Source organism: Patiria miniata, unplaced genomic scaffold, assembly GCF_015706575.1.
Source record: "Patiria miniata isolate m_02_andy unplaced genomic scaffold, ASM1570657v1 HiC_scaffold_28, whole genome shotgun sequence".
NCBI lineage: Eukaryota > Metazoa > Echinodermata > Asteroidea > Valvatida > Asterinidae > Patiria > Patiria miniata.
The window spans coordinates 7,214,974-7,230,266 of NW_024037067.1; the positions used below are offsets into that span (position 1 = coordinate 7,214,974).

General features: G+C 39.6%; 1 protein-coding gene across 2 annotated transcripts in view; it reads left to right on the forward strand.

Moving 5' to 3' along the window:
• The window catches only part of LOC119735021 (protein flightless-1 homolog), a 70,641-nt gene extending 56,355 nt beyond the window's left edge, over window positions 1-14,286 (forward strand). For both annotated transcript variants that reach the window (XM_038208700.1, XM_038208701.1), the window contains 8 exons: window positions 204-290; window positions 784-880; window positions 2,993-3,291; window positions 4,755-4,960; window positions 6,117-6,240; window positions 9,668-9,850; window positions 10,478-10,591; window positions 12,629-14,286. In XM_038208700.1, coding sequence (XP_038064628.1) covers window positions 204-290; window positions 784-880; window positions 2,993-3,291; window positions 4,755-4,960; window positions 6,117-6,240; window positions 9,668-9,850; window positions 10,478-10,591; window positions 12,629-12,763 — 1,245 coding nt within the window. In that variant the 3' untranslated portion in view covers window positions 12,764-14,286. The remainder of the gene's footprint in view (window positions 1-203; window positions 291-783; window positions 881-2,992; window positions 3,292-4,754; window positions 4,961-6,116; window positions 6,241-9,667; window positions 9,851-10,477; window positions 10,592-12,628) is intronic.
• The last annotated feature ends 1,007 nt before the right edge of the window (window positions 14,287-15,293 follow it).

A 15,293-nucleotide genomic window follows, 5' to 3' on the forward strand; every position in this document is an offset into this window, starting at 1 on the left:
ATCTTTCAACATTCACTATTGATACTAGATCATGTATGATGTTTGGCTGCAGTTTTCACATGAAAACAAAGTCCGAGAATTCATGCATTTAGGAAATATTCCTGGCATACACACTCTTAATATTCGTATCTTTCTAAACACGTGATTACATTTCTTCATTTTAACTACCATGTTCACTTTTCTTTTGATTGTTTGATCTGTAGGATGCAGCAGATGGACAGAGCGAGATGAAAACTGACTTATCAGCTCTCTTCCTGCCAAGACAACCCTCTATGCCTAGTCATGAAGCCGTAAGTAACCCAGACAGTTGGAATGCCACTATCCTGCTACCTACTGCACTGACGGATTGCAGAGACAAACTCAGCCATGTTGAGCAAATTGGCATCTGGAGCTAACAATCAATTTGTGAGAGGGTGTAGTTCTACAACCTGCTCTAAAAGCAAAACTGAAGGAGCCCACCCTGCTTGGCCACAAACAGAAGACCACCTAAACCAGATTTTGCATCGCACATTTGAGGTTTAATCCCTTGATAACAATATAATTGGTTATGATGTTTTATAAACAAGTTCTTAAATTACAAAATAGGACTATATTCATTTTTGCAGTGTTTGTTTGCATGTAGCAATGTCTGGTATGACTAATGCTCAGGTGTTTTTCAGGACATTTTAATTGGTGAATGAGCATAAAAGTCATAGTTTAAAGATAAATTATCATTTTGTTTAACAAGGGCCTCTTACACAGAAGGTTAAGAACAATTCATGACTGTTTATTTTTCCTTGTCAGGATCAATTGATGGAGGATTGGAATGAGGATCTTGATGGCATGGAATCCTTTGTATTAGAGGGCAAGAAATTTGTACGGCTTCCTGATAAAGAAATTGGTATGTATCCTCCAGATTTTTTTTATGGATATCAAGAGTTTTGTTGAAAGAAAAGTTCTGTGAAGTACTTCATCACATCCTAGGAAATTAGAAATATCTTGTCTAGCAAAAATAATAGCAGTAATAAACCGCGCTTAATAAAGCGCATTTTGTACAAGAGTCAATGCAACTGTTTATCAAGTCAACCATATAGATTTTATACCAGGATTTGACCTTAGTGGTAGCCCGCTAGCCAAATGCAAGTCAAAACAGCATCGGGCTAGTCAAAAACATTCTCTAAGTAGCCTGCCTGGCAACTAAAAATTAGTGAGATAAGGTATGAAACTTTTCTGCGTAGCCATGAATATCTGCTTGTTTTTTTTAGCCGGTCTTAGAAAAAAATCTGATATTGCCGCGCATTTGATTTTTTTTTCATGCCGATGTGCCACCGAATATTGTGCCGAAATCGCAAGAACAAGAGATCTGCCTGCTGAGCAAAATGTCATTCTAGGCCGTTTGTTCAGCACTTAGCTCAGATGATATCACCTTGTGCTGTCAAATTTGCTACGTTTTCTGCCTTGCAAGGCCATGAGGCAGGCAACCTGAAGGACGTGATATTTTTTGTGTTACATGTACATGCTTAGTGAATGGTCACGAATGACTTTTGCTCAGCAGATACTTTCGTGTGCGGCGGGCTAAAATTAAAAAGGAAGACTAAGGCCCCCCCAAAAAAGTCTCCGGTTTCTGGTATGGAGCTTGCCCCAAAAGTGGTGCGGCGACGCGGCTTTTTTTTTTTTTTACCTGTTTTTTTTTTTTTTTTGGCTTCAAATGTCGGCTGATGACTGCAAATGGTGCCCGACTAAACTTAGTGCAAATATATGGGAGTCCAGAGAGGCCACATAAAGCTTATTCTCGATCATAACCCCATCTAAAAACACGTTAAAATTGTGCAGCAGCAGAATTCCAGTCAAACCAGTGAGTTTGGTGGTTTTGAGACATCATCTTGTATTGAAAAAAAAAACTTTTTCATTTTGCCGACGCGCATGGCTGCGGCGACGCGCGCGCATACCAGAAACCGGAGACTTTTTTTTTTTGGCCTAACACTGTTTTTTGTGTAGGTACATAAAAGCAGAAAAAAGTACAGGACACAGACTTCAGTATACTGTCTGGCCTTTTTATGAATGAGCGTGTAGCCTTTTTTACTCTGGCAATTGGCGTGAGTAGGTCATCGGGATACAGACAGTACTGCATGTACGGCGCTCCTTAAACAAACGTGGCCTATGTAGTGTGATCTGGTCCAATTTTACATCCTATAAATGTCATGAAGGGTGAAGAACAAAGTTAAGGGTGAATTCTGCTTTATACTATTTATTGTGTTTGCTTTAGCAAGTTATTTAGCAAGCTCATAATAAACCCACTTCCCTCCAACACAAATTCTATATTGATTTTATTGGAGGAGAACCTCTGGTAAGAAGATATAGCCAGGATTGGTTGACATTGTTTAGTCATTCTGTATTTTGCTTTTTATCCCCCTGGCTGTAAGCCGGAGGAGGATATTGTAATAGCGTATTCCTTCTGTGTGTATGTGAGTTTGTTTCTGCATTCAAAAGGGGACGTTGAACAATAGAGGACAATAGGTCCCCAATTTGGATTCGTGTACAAAACATTTGCTTAAAAAAGGTCAAGTTCAAACAAAAGAGGGACAACAGGGGGTCCCCGATTTCAGGCAAATACACACTTGTATGTGTATGTGTGCTATGTTTTGGTTAGGTTAACTCTTGTCAGCACGTTAACTTGAGAAATACTTTACTTATGAACTTAAAATCTGGTTTGTAGGTTGTTCTTGATAGTCTTGAGAAGCCTATTGATTTTGGGCTGACAGGTTATAGGCCAAGGTCACTTTTGCTAAAACAATAGAAACATTGTCAGCACGATAACTTGAGAAATACTTTAGTTAGGAACTTGAAATTTGATTTGTAGGTTGCTCTTGGTAGTCTTAAGAAGCTTATTGATTTTGGGGCCGACAGGTCACTATTGCTAAAACAATAGAAATCTTCCATCTTGGTTAGGGAGGGATTTGCGCAAGTCTCACTTGTGGCATTTTTAAACAATATTTGTCAATTTGCCACAAAGGTCACTTCTACAGTGGGGACAGCTATGTGTTCCTCTGTCGCTACTGGGTGCCTAAGGACCTTCCAGAGGAGGGGGAGGAAGAGAAAAAGGCTGACACCCATGAACGGGAAGAGGATGAGGACATAGACAATGAAGACAAGGATGATGAGGAGGAACCTGAGGAGGACTTCCAATGCACCGTCTACTTCTGGCAGGGCCGGGATGCCAGCAACATGGGCTGGCTGACCTTCACCTTTAGTTTACAGAAGAAGTTTGAGTCCTTGTTTGGTGACAAGTTGGAAGTTGTGCGGCTCTGTCAGGTAAGGTTAGAGAGGTATCTGTAGCGATGACTTATGATGTAGTGTATCACTACCTGCCACTGAGGTGCCAGTTATTGTGAAAAACGGATGTCCTCTCACAAAACTGTATTCCTTCTGCACAAGGACTCAGCAATTATAATGTATACTTTGATCGCACATGATGGTTGTCTGAATTTAAGTGAGTCCAATGACTATTTTATTTACAAGACTTCCCAATATATTTATGAATGATGGGTGATTTGCTGCATAATATGTTATGCAGGATATTGACTGTTGAAAGGTGGCACATTGGAAACTAACACCTGTAAAACGCCTTTGCAGCATCATTATCCCACATTCATAAATACCTCAGACAGTTTAGCCATTCCTATTGGTCGAGAGCCCGTCACATGGCCGGTCTTAAACGGATGATAAAGACATGCCTAGCTGGTCTTAAACACTTTTCCAGTGTCACATAAAATGTGGACTCCCATGAAATCCGGTGCCTTTTACCGTTTTATTGGTTGAACGTTCACAGTCCTCGCGTAGGCATGCACAACACTACCAGTGAGTCAGAATTTTACAGTTCTAAATTCAAAATGCAACGCCCCAGGTGCGTTCTGCGCGACATCACACAGAACGTGCCACGCGCGCGTCAATCTCCATAAAAGGGTTGTTTACATCTTAATCGCCAGCTGAACACTCCATTATTTAGCTAGAGGGATGTTTCAAAAATCATGAAGTGAACTTGTTGAACAAAATCGGGATTTTTTGACCAAAATATTGGATTTTTTTTAACGAAAAGGTATTTATGAATGGGAATAAATATGTGGTCGGTCGGTATTAATCACTCTGTTTAAGACCGCATAGAGTCTGAGTGCTGATAATTACCCTGAATCAATATTGTCTAATTTTACCTGTACGCCCACTAAGGTTTTGTCAATTGAGTCATATGTCATGATCTTCTTTTTTTGTTGCTATAATACATAATGAAAATTATTTGAGAATGTATGGTCTTTTCATAACAAAACTTTAAGTTTAGGCTTTTGCTAAAGACTAATAATTTGTTCTTCTAACCAGCTGAGGAACAAATGTTTGTTTTCTTATAACTTATGCAAAATTACAACTTCAAACATGAAGAGAAGAGAAATGCTAGAATTGTTGATTTTCCATTGTGGACAATACAACTGGCTTTTCTGTGAAGTGGTTTATTGATAGTTGCATTTTGAAGAAAGGCCTTTCAAATTATTTCATTTCTTTCGTTTCTAAATTATTCAAAACACTGCAAAGAAAAAAATACCTAAATTGAAACATTGAACCTTTTAAATTCCATACCTCATGTGAGATTTAGAGCAAGGACAATTTGTTAGAGTAATGGCCAAAAGAATGCAAGCGTTGTTGGTGTGATGGTAATGATCGTATGAAACAAAGTATGAACTGACCCCTAGAGAAGAAAACAAGTGTTGTTTGTTTTTGTATTCCAGCAACAAGAAAACCTGAAATTCCTGTCACATTTCAAGAAGAACTTTGTGATCAACCGCGGCCGTCGTCGGTTATCATCAGCGGCTGATTCAGAACAGGAGCAGAGCTTGAACCCATCCTTCTACCACATTAGATCCAATGGCGGACCACTGAGCACACGTTGTGTTCAGGTGCATCCAACTGTGCAGTGGCTGAACTCCGAATTCTGGTGGGTTATGCAGCAACACCCACTCACAAGAGCCAGTGTGTTTGTGCACATGATGCCGAGTATTCATGACCAAGTTTGTAAACTCAAGTTGCTAACTTAAGTATACCTCAAGTAGCTCCCCCCCCCCCTTCCCAGATGGATGTTTTGGACGATTTAACAGTATACATCAGGTTTCAAAGTGTGAACTTGATGGTTCATTTGTTCATGACATTAAAGAAGATGCTCATTATACAGTAATATGGTCATTTTGGGATCAATCTAACCTATGACCTCCATGATTGTATTTGCACTCTGTCATCTACAAGTACTTCCTTTGCATTACTACATTAAAGTTAGTCTTCTCATGGATCAAATCACAGTACAGGGACCGATTTCACGAAATGCTGATGCGTCTCAGAAAGAGCAACTCATCCTAACTTTGAACTCATCCTAACTCACAACTCATCCTAAGACTGATTTTACCAAACGTTCAACACGTCCTAAATTCCTTAGCAATGCTCGTAAGGGTCGTCTTACCTCATGATAACGTACATTAATTGGTATATCGTCTTGAAATCAATCTTTTTGTAAAAGGTGAGTTTTGGTCTAAGATAAATTTTTGCAACAATTTCGAAGCTAATTTTAACGCAAGAGGATGAAAACCCCTTTAGAAACAGATATAAAATGTTTTTTTGACACGCTGGTCATTTTAATGTCAGGGAAGGCAATGCCCGCTGGCAGTGTCCCTCAGATTGAAGGATGTCCCTTCTGATGGGAGGGCGTGTGCCATCGCGGCAAGAGGATTCTCAGGAAGAAAACACTGGAAAACAAAGATGGCTGTTCCTTCAGTATTTTTTTTTAAGTGAATCCGTCCCATGACAAAATCCTTGGTCAATTAAGCCCTGATGTATAAAATCCCTGATGTATAAAATCCCTGAAATATAATTACATAAAAATAAGTAAGGCCTGCTCGCCATAGGTTTACACTTCATTTCTAGTTGCTTTCACATTTCTTGGATCAAGTTAAGGACTCTGTAGTGTGGATTAGACGATCTTTAAGTTGTCCAGAGAGAATAAGGTTACTTTTACGTTGATTTGCTTGAACATGTGTTTCCACCCCTCGAAATGAAGTTTTTATCGAAGAGCTTACATGAAAATCTGTGTGTCATTGCTGTAGTTACATTCTGAAGGTACCATTCAGGAACCAGGACAGTAAGGGAATTGTCTACTCTTGGATTGGCAGCAGAGCTGACCCTGAGACAGCCAGAGTAGCAGAGGATCTGGCCTATGACATGTTTGATGTGAGTTATCATTGTTATCATGTCACTGATCACATCATTGTAAAGGGCGATTCTTCAGAAATTGAAACTATATTAAAAAAATTTTTGTTTTTTTATTTTTTATGTGATGTAATACAAATGATTCCTGTAAGTAAAGTAAAGTAAGTAAAGACGCAGATTTCTTGAGATGTTTTATAAGTTGGTCTTTCCGTGCATAAATTAGCATAAATTTAATTACAAAATGTCACACACATGTCCGATCAAAATGTCACACAAGTGACCGCAGAACAATTGCTATAGTAGAACTAAAACAGAGGATGTACTTTATTTATGCATTCTATAAATCACAAAAGACTAGACTACGGTACCCCAAAATTAGTATGGGTGTGTGTGTGTCCTTAGAACGTTGGAGAATGGCGTGAATTTTCCGTCTGATGTCACAAAACTTTGATGACCTCTCCTAATATTTTGACAAAATTTGTGAAAGTAGAAACAATACTCTGAGGTAGGGAGTAAAAAGTACTAACCTGAGGAATCAGTGAAAGTAATATGTCAGATGTAATAACAAAAGGTAAAGCTTCAAAACTCAAACGAGACCAATTGTGCGTCACAAGGTGACCGAAGAATGGCCCTAAATAGGCATACTGATATGAAATATTCCAATGTCCCTGGAAACTGTACGATATTTGATCACATGCAGATACTTGGGCTTACAATGCTCAATAAAACGGCACAAAAGCTGTACTATGTGAATACACATACGCATGTGACAATGGAAGAACTTATATCTAGTGTTTGTAAAATTTACATTCATGTATGAAGACTTGGTTGAAATTTCATTTGTTGGGCAATTCCATAGTAACTCACGTTGCAATGTAACATTTAAAGGGGGGGGGGGTCTTACGTCAACTCTGTGCTGTTCATTCTATGAAGTCAAAGCATTTTTAGGGTGGATTTGTCTCACAGAAGATCCCTTGAATTTAAGTGACTACACTACAAACAAAGAGGCCAACAAAATAACTTTTTGTTGGTTTAGCAGTAACTTTTTTTATCGGTAACTAGATACAAAAACAAGGACATGGCAAAAATGTTAAATACCTTGCATTTGAAAGTTTCCTCGTACTGTGGCTTGTTGGAAAAAACTTTTCAGTGCCCATACATCCTTAGGTGTTAGGGTGTAAGTCATATGTTATGAACAATATTTATAAAAAATAAATGATCATGAAATCTCTAGAGGCAGGTGCGGTTCTAGGGGGCTATAGCCCCCCAAAATATTGTCTAGCCCCTCCCCCCCCCCTAAAAAAAAATCCATAGGCAGTAGCCTATTTGAGAAGGCGACGTCACATGCGAATTGTCTCACCCCCCAAAACAATACTCGTGAGAAAGGGGCATCTGTACACTATTATTATCAGCGCTCCCCATGGAAAATGTGGTACGAGCCCCCCGCCCCCTGCCCCCCCCCCCCCCCCCCCCCCGCCCCCCTTGATTTTCAGAGGCCCAAGTGTCTGGAGCAAAAAAAGGTCTACATTTCAGCACACCTCCCTGCAAAAATGTCTAGATCCACCCCTGCTGGCCCCCCTAAAATATAGGCTCTAGAACGGTGCCTGTCTAGAGGGAGGTATTTCGGTAACTCGCGTTATGCTAACTCACGCAACATTTTGTCCACCCATCTTTGGCACAATTTAATAATAAAACAAAACAAAACAAAATAGAACATGAACCTTTCTCTCTGCCTTCAAAGGACAAACTCACAATCAGATTTGCCTTTTGCATATAAAAACAAGATGCCAAAATGACTACCTTATAATACATTAACAACTTTTTTTTTTACAAAAAGTACATTGAACCATATTCCATCGCACTGGCACACCACTCAGATGAAAGGTCTTGTCCCCTTTTGAAGTTGTTATGCATGTACGTGTAGTTTTGAAGATTTCATAAATTTTGAAGCTTTCAGCCATGTCCAATTTGTGTGAAATGGCCTCTTTGTCAAAGGCAGAAATCCTAAATCTTCATGTATATACACGTGAACTAAAATCTGTCTTTTGCCCTAGCTGACACCGCGTTGTGCAGAAGTTTTCTATTATTAGGACCGAGTTATGGGGACTTTTTGCTGTCTGCATAGCATCTTCGGTCCCCATATTAAGTATCGCTCAACAGGCAGTGGTGGATCCAGGGGGTGCGGAGGGGGTGTTTAGTTGATAATATTTAGTCAAGAACATCGCTATTAGTTGATTGAAAGTAGAACCAATACATGGGCAATTCAACAGTAATTTGGACACGGCTGAAAAGTGGAAAAACTATGAAATCTTCAGAACTATTAGTATCGCAACCTCAAATGCGGTATCATATGAAAGGGGACAACAAGAATTTGAGTTAGGTGAGTGGATTATGGCCAAAAAGTGCTTTAAAAAATATGAAGTGGCAACTATTGTACTACCAGCTAATATTGGTATTTTTTTAAAGTCGGGACCCTGCTTGGTTCAGAAATAAAAATTACCCAGAATAACTATTGGGCAACATGTTCAAATGACGTCATCAAATTGACCACACTTGCGCAATTAATTGTGACCCAGCCCAACGAAATGAGGCATACGACTACAGAGCTGCTATTGCGTTACGGCCCTTATAAGAATCTCGCCCTGTAAATATTAATAAAAACTGACATCACCATTGCTCACAATCATTATTGGTCGCCCAAATGAATGAGTCGAGACATTTTAAGGAAGTGACTCAAGTTGAATTGAGTCAAGTCATTAGGTTAAGCAGGTGGAGTCGAGTAGAGTTGAGTCACAGAAAGTAGTCGAGTCAAGTCAAATTTATGCTTGAGTCAATTCAAGTCACTGACATTTGAACACCATATAATAAATTACAGAATGGAAGAACACAAAGCACCAGTTTATTAGGAAGATCCAACTTACGGCCTTAAGAAATCGCCTGAAGCCAATGATGAACCGAGAATTAGGAAATGCGTTTAATGTCTGATTTCGTGATTGTAGTTTGTGCGCTACATTATAAAACCACGAGGTTTAGGCGGCTGCAAGTTGAACATAAATAACTTTGCACCGTAATAGTACCCAAACCTAAATATGTTTGCACCGTAAAAGATCACTGCACACATATTTTCGCACACTTTTGGGACTCTAGTGTTATTAGCCTTCGACTGGAGTCAAGTCTTCTGATGAGGGACTTGAGTCAAGTCGAGTCATTTGCTCCTAGTGAATCAAATTTGAAATTTGAGGTCATTTCTACGTTACCATCATTTGAGGTCATGTCTACGAATTGCTCTCACGATCAAGGGGCTGATGGCTTCGATTTGTGTGGAAATAATATCAGTCCTCTCAGTAAACAGGAAATGGGTCTTCTATAAACTTTTCCTATATTTGGTATGCCAGATTTTTGAATTCTAAACTGAATACATTGTCTTGGTTGGGATGACCCTTTGCAGGATACCCACAGCTTCCAGCTCCTCTGTGAGGGAGAGGAGCCAGAGAACTTCTGGTGGGTGGCGCTGGGTGGCCAGCGCAAGTATGATGAGGAGGCTTACTATATGCATCACTCTAGGCTCTTCAGGTGTTCCAATGAGAAGGGTTTCTTCACAGTGTCTGAGAAATGCTCGGACTTTTGCCAGGTAGAGAATGAATTGTTTCTTGCATGTCAGTTTCATATATGTAGTTTTAGAAAAGATGCTAAATTAATCAGGGGCCACTTTCATGGCACTGCTTAACAACGAAACAGTTGTGGTAACTACATGTATAGCAGAAAATTGTGCAAATTCCAAGCACTATTTCATTGTGTGGATGTGCTAATGGTTGCACGCGCATGGACGTTTCTATTGTTACGTCACTGATTAAAGCAACTTTTTGCTATGAGGTAAGCGTGCCTTTTTGCTGCGCTTACTGCTTAGCAGCACCATGAAATTGGGTCAGTAGTAACTTGAGGTTTATGTTGATGCTTAGAAGGGTGTAATATCCTTTCATACAAACAATGCTTCAAGAATTTTTGTCTTGAGTGCTGGATCAAGTGCGTTTTGGTCAATTTCTTGGTCGCGGTAAGAACACCATGCCAGAACGTGACAGTGTGACAGGGCCTTTAAAGTCCAAGAGTAAAAGTACAGATTTAGATTGAAAGCCGTCTTTTTGGCTAAGCAGTGTTTATTTTGTCAGCTTCTAGACCTGCTTGACAATGGGAACATTGCATAGCTGCATCCTGCTGTGAGTAAGATGATCTATTTGTTAGCATTTTTATCTTTAATCAGGATGATCTTGCCGATGATGATGTGATGATTCTAGATACAGGCTCTGAGGTGTATCTATGGTGTGGGCCAAGCAGCAGTGAAGTAGAGAAAAAGCTGGCCTTCAAGAGTGCCCAGGTCAGTTGCAGAGATGTAGTCCAGTCCTCACAAGTCATTGTTAATCACAGGTCTTCCAGACTGAATTCAAGTCACAAGCTATTCAAATGACCTGTATTTTGTATCACCAGTTGTCACCTTACTTGTGATTGGCTGACTTTCATTTCATCTGACAAAAATCTGAAAATGACATGTTACTGCTGATCATTCATGTTAGTGTGGTTCATTGTGTGAATTTCATCAGATGTCAGACAACTTTAGGTTCATTGTGTAATAAAACTACAACATATTAAAAGTCATTTGGAGTCTCTGTGCTCTTCCCTTTGAGTATATGTATGTGTCGATATACATTATGTACATAAATTTCAGTAACTGGCCCGAGTCTTATTGAGGCAAGTCGTTTTTGTTATCGACACACTGCAGATAATATCTATACAAATGTACATGCATACATAGACCAAAGTGCCCATTGCAGATATAGCCTTACCTTTTAAGAGTTGTGGTGCCCTGAAAGCCTGCATTACAGTGGTAGTAAAAACAAAGAAGTCCTCCATCTATTTTGTTCTAAACAGGTAGATTGGTAAACTGTTTACACTTAAAGGTATAGTCCATCATTTGTAATTTGTGCATTTTGTTCGTTTGAAGCAACAAACGTGGTCAAAATCTAAAGAAGGGTGCTGAACAACTAACCTGATGAAGTTTCAGCTCAGCTTCAGCTGTATTTCCGAGAAAAACAGCATTCTAGGATCTTGATTTCAAATCAAAATTTGCTGAATCATGTTTTGAATTGGGCCTGAAGTTAGCGTCCGAGACAAGTTCTCACTGAGACGATATTGCAGCTACGTGATGTTGCGCAACGATCCGACGAATTATAGCAACTGCGCGCCTGTGCGTCGTACCAACGCTTGCGTGCACTTTGCCGAATAAAAAAAAAAAAAACTACCAACGGAAATTTCCAACGGTACGTCTAAAGGCCGCCTTTCGTTGATTTCTTCAAAATGATAGCTTTCCAGAAAGAATAATTTCACAGGGAGTTTAGTCCCCTTACTTTCTTTCAGCCAAGTATGTTTTCAACAATAATAATGTCAGTTACTTTTTGGATAGCTGCAAATGATGGACTGTAGCTTTAATGTTATTTACCATGTAATATTTGTGTATCTCAAGTGTCATATTGGCCTTTGAATCTTGTATGGACTCTGTATTTGTAGTCCCTCAAAAAGTGGCAAAAAAGAAAGAGGTATGACAAACGCTTAATGCAAGTTCCACCTAACACTCATGCACAGATGTTACAGGGTTTTGCACATAAGTATACTAAGCATGTGTACATGTAGTCCCACCACACAAGAAACCAGTGTGGACAGGTAGTGCAGTCACTGTGTGTACCTTCAAACAAAAGATGTCCACATAGTGCAGGTAGTGAAGATGTTGTGTGGACTTGCCCAGGTCCTGTTTGGCCTAATATATGCAGCGCGCTTTCAAAACCTTTCATAGTCGTTCCAAACCAAACTCTTAAATTTCTTCCAGTAGCATATAAGCTGGAGCAAGATGTTTGTGCAACCTCACTGGGCAGTTTTGTTGTACTTAGTATGCGTGGGACTGAAAATGGACTGTGATTGTCTTCAGAGGTAGAACATACGCACTAGTTTCCCCCATTCAACAAGATTTTCTAGACGTTGTTGCTGGCGGTTCGTGGGCGATAGCGGTTCGTTGTTATGACGCCCTCTCGTGGCGGCAGGTTATCGCATATCAAACCACAACATCTTGCCCCTAGACTATGAAAACAAGTAGAGGCATTTTTTGGTTAGGGTTATCTGTTGCAAAATGAAGAGGAACACTAGCTCATGGAAATCACAATGAACAAATTCGGTTGAAAAAGTGTTCACTTTGCAAGTAAAATGAGTTGTTTTATTTTATTTTATTTTTTTGAAAATAAGAGGAAAGTCCACACTATGCATCGTAAACATGTGTGTGCATGATGTGTCCCACTTTGTGGAGTTCATCTGAGTAGGCCACTGAACGCTAATCATTCTTACTCATTGATTTAATTTAATTTCGCAGGTGTACGTCCAACACATGCGCAATAAGGAAAACGAACCCAATCGTAAGCTGGCTGTGGTCCGCAAAGGCAGGGAGCCCTGGAAGTTCATCCGGTGTTTCCATGGTTGGGGCAACTATAAAACTGCCCCAAAGTGAACTTCTTCTCAGTCAGTGTAGTATTAACAATACCTTATTAAAAACTCTGAAAATTAGTATGGTACATCCCTGCTTGAAACACCCCCCCCCCAACAAAAAAAGTCCTGTTGTCAGTACATGATGCAACACATATTCCTCCTTCTTCTGTGTGTTTTTAAGTAATAAATCATAATGTAACGTGTTAAATTTGTAACTTCTTTTAATTTGAACAATTGATATCAAAAGTGAAGACAGATTATGCATTTTTTATAGATTTGAAACTCACTTAATTAGGCTTGAGAAGTTTTCTCTCACAACTCACTGATCATGGAGGGTTTACATAATTGTAACTCATGTACACTATACAGGGTGAGTCAAAAATAAAGTCACCTAGATTTATGATTTGTTTTCTTAAAAGCAATCAAATTTGATAAACATGACGTATTTCTTAAAAAGAGCATGTTCTTCCACTCATCTCTAAAAAAGAATTACTGAAAGTGACGCATGCTATCAGATGTTATGCTTACTTTACTTACCCTGGGTTCAGACAGGCGTGCTAGAGTCGCGCCGATCCAAATTAAAGGCAAGATTTGAATTAAGTACATGAAAAGTTTGACGTCTGAAACAAATAGAAGCGACTACACGTGCCAGATGGCGAAAGATCGACGGTCAGACTCGTTCAGAACGACTCAGGAGCGACTTGGTTTCAGACGTCGCTCTAGTCATGAGCCAACCTCAATGCAAATGTATGTAAATGTATGTAAATAAGTAGTGACCTTCAAAAATAAGGACTGCAGGCGATGTGCTTAATGCGCAGTGCTTATAATTTAAAAGTTTTCTTTTTGCAGATATTTAATCCTTTCAAACACAAGATTTCGATGTCGTGTTACAGAGCAAAAGCTTACAATAAATGTACGTCCAACTGTCGTCCCAATACAACACAATATTCATTTTTTTAAAGCAGAAAACCGAGACTTCCAGTATCCATGTTGTACAGGCACGGCGCAGTCTTGAAATACAAATTGTTCGTACGTGGCGTGACGTGCAAGAGATAACGCGAGTGCACATGGTGTACGAAATGATCAGTGGTGGACAGCTGAATTTTGTGATCTTTTCATTGAAATAGATGTACATGTACTTTGGGAATAGACTATGCAAATTACATGAGAATTTCAGTTACTGCTAGTTGATAACATGTACTTTATCCCTCCGTTATTTTGTTTAGTGGAGCAAGCCACATATTTTTTAAACGTTTGTCTTATTCTGTCACTTTCTTTTCTACTCGCCCTGTACAGTAGTTTACTATTATAGTTGAAATTGTGTGACTCTCGGATTATCTTTCCTAACTTGATACTCAGTTTTTCCATCCTTGACAAAATAATGTTTTTGTTTTGTTTCCTTTGGTTGGTTGGTTGTGTGTATTTGTGTCTTGCTGCAGCCATATTCATGAAACATTACTCACTTAGCAGCCAACTAGGCCTTAGTAGGATACTAATATGCCTAATAGTCATGGTAGTCTACTATGGAGTTGACAACTAAATTGTGATTCCTGAAACCTTACTAAGAACCTTGGTAACTAGTTACATACTAGGGGAATTTAGTTGCATGCGCGAGTAACTGGAATTGGGTGCTTTTGGGTGGAGTGGGCATGTATGGAATGTGATGACAACAGATACAATAGTGCGAGGTATATTAGGCTAATCCGTGTCCAGCATGTGAGTGGAATTTTGAATACTCGCATAAATTATACTGCACTAAGGCCAAAAAAAGAAATAAGTCGATCTCTGGTCAGCGCGCGCGTCGATTTTAATCATGCGCATCAATCTTTTTTTTTTTCCAAAATGTTCCGCCGCACCTCCTCAATTTTTTTTTTACCAAAGAGCACCAAAGAATGGGAAATTGCACCAAGGCAAATGATCCAGAGCACCAAGGCAAATTATGGAGGACACCAATGTACATGAGGACACCAAAAAAGCAAAATAGTACCCCACCTTGTCTGTACAATCCAAGCTTGAAGAAAAAAAAAAGCCGCGTCGCCGCATCAATTCCGGAACTTTGGTCTGACCAGAGACCGAATTTTTTTTTTTTTTGGCCTAATGTACAAATTTTTTATTCTAAAATTCAAAATTATTCTAAAATATCTGCCAAATGAAAGGCCTTCACACTAAAGTTGTATTTCTTTTAGTTGGACACCTTAAACAGAAAGTACTCGGGTCAGGTGGGTAAATCCACTTGGCCCATGGTCTACTCCCGGTGATCTCCTTTAGCTCTCCCTCTGTAACCTCTGGGGGGAGGGTGCGTGCTTGCGCACAGAGTCCATACGCCATGGTGTTTTGTGGAGTTTGTTTTCTGCATTCAATAGGGGACGTTGAACAATAAAGGACAAAAGGGTCCCCAATTCCCGAGAGGTCCTCAATTTAGATTTGTTTACAAAACATATGGGAGGTCTTCCTAAACAGTACATGTACAAACAAAAGAGGGACAATAAGGGGTCCCCAATTGCAGGCAAATACACACTTGTACAGGTTGGTCTGGGTCACAGAAAACACTC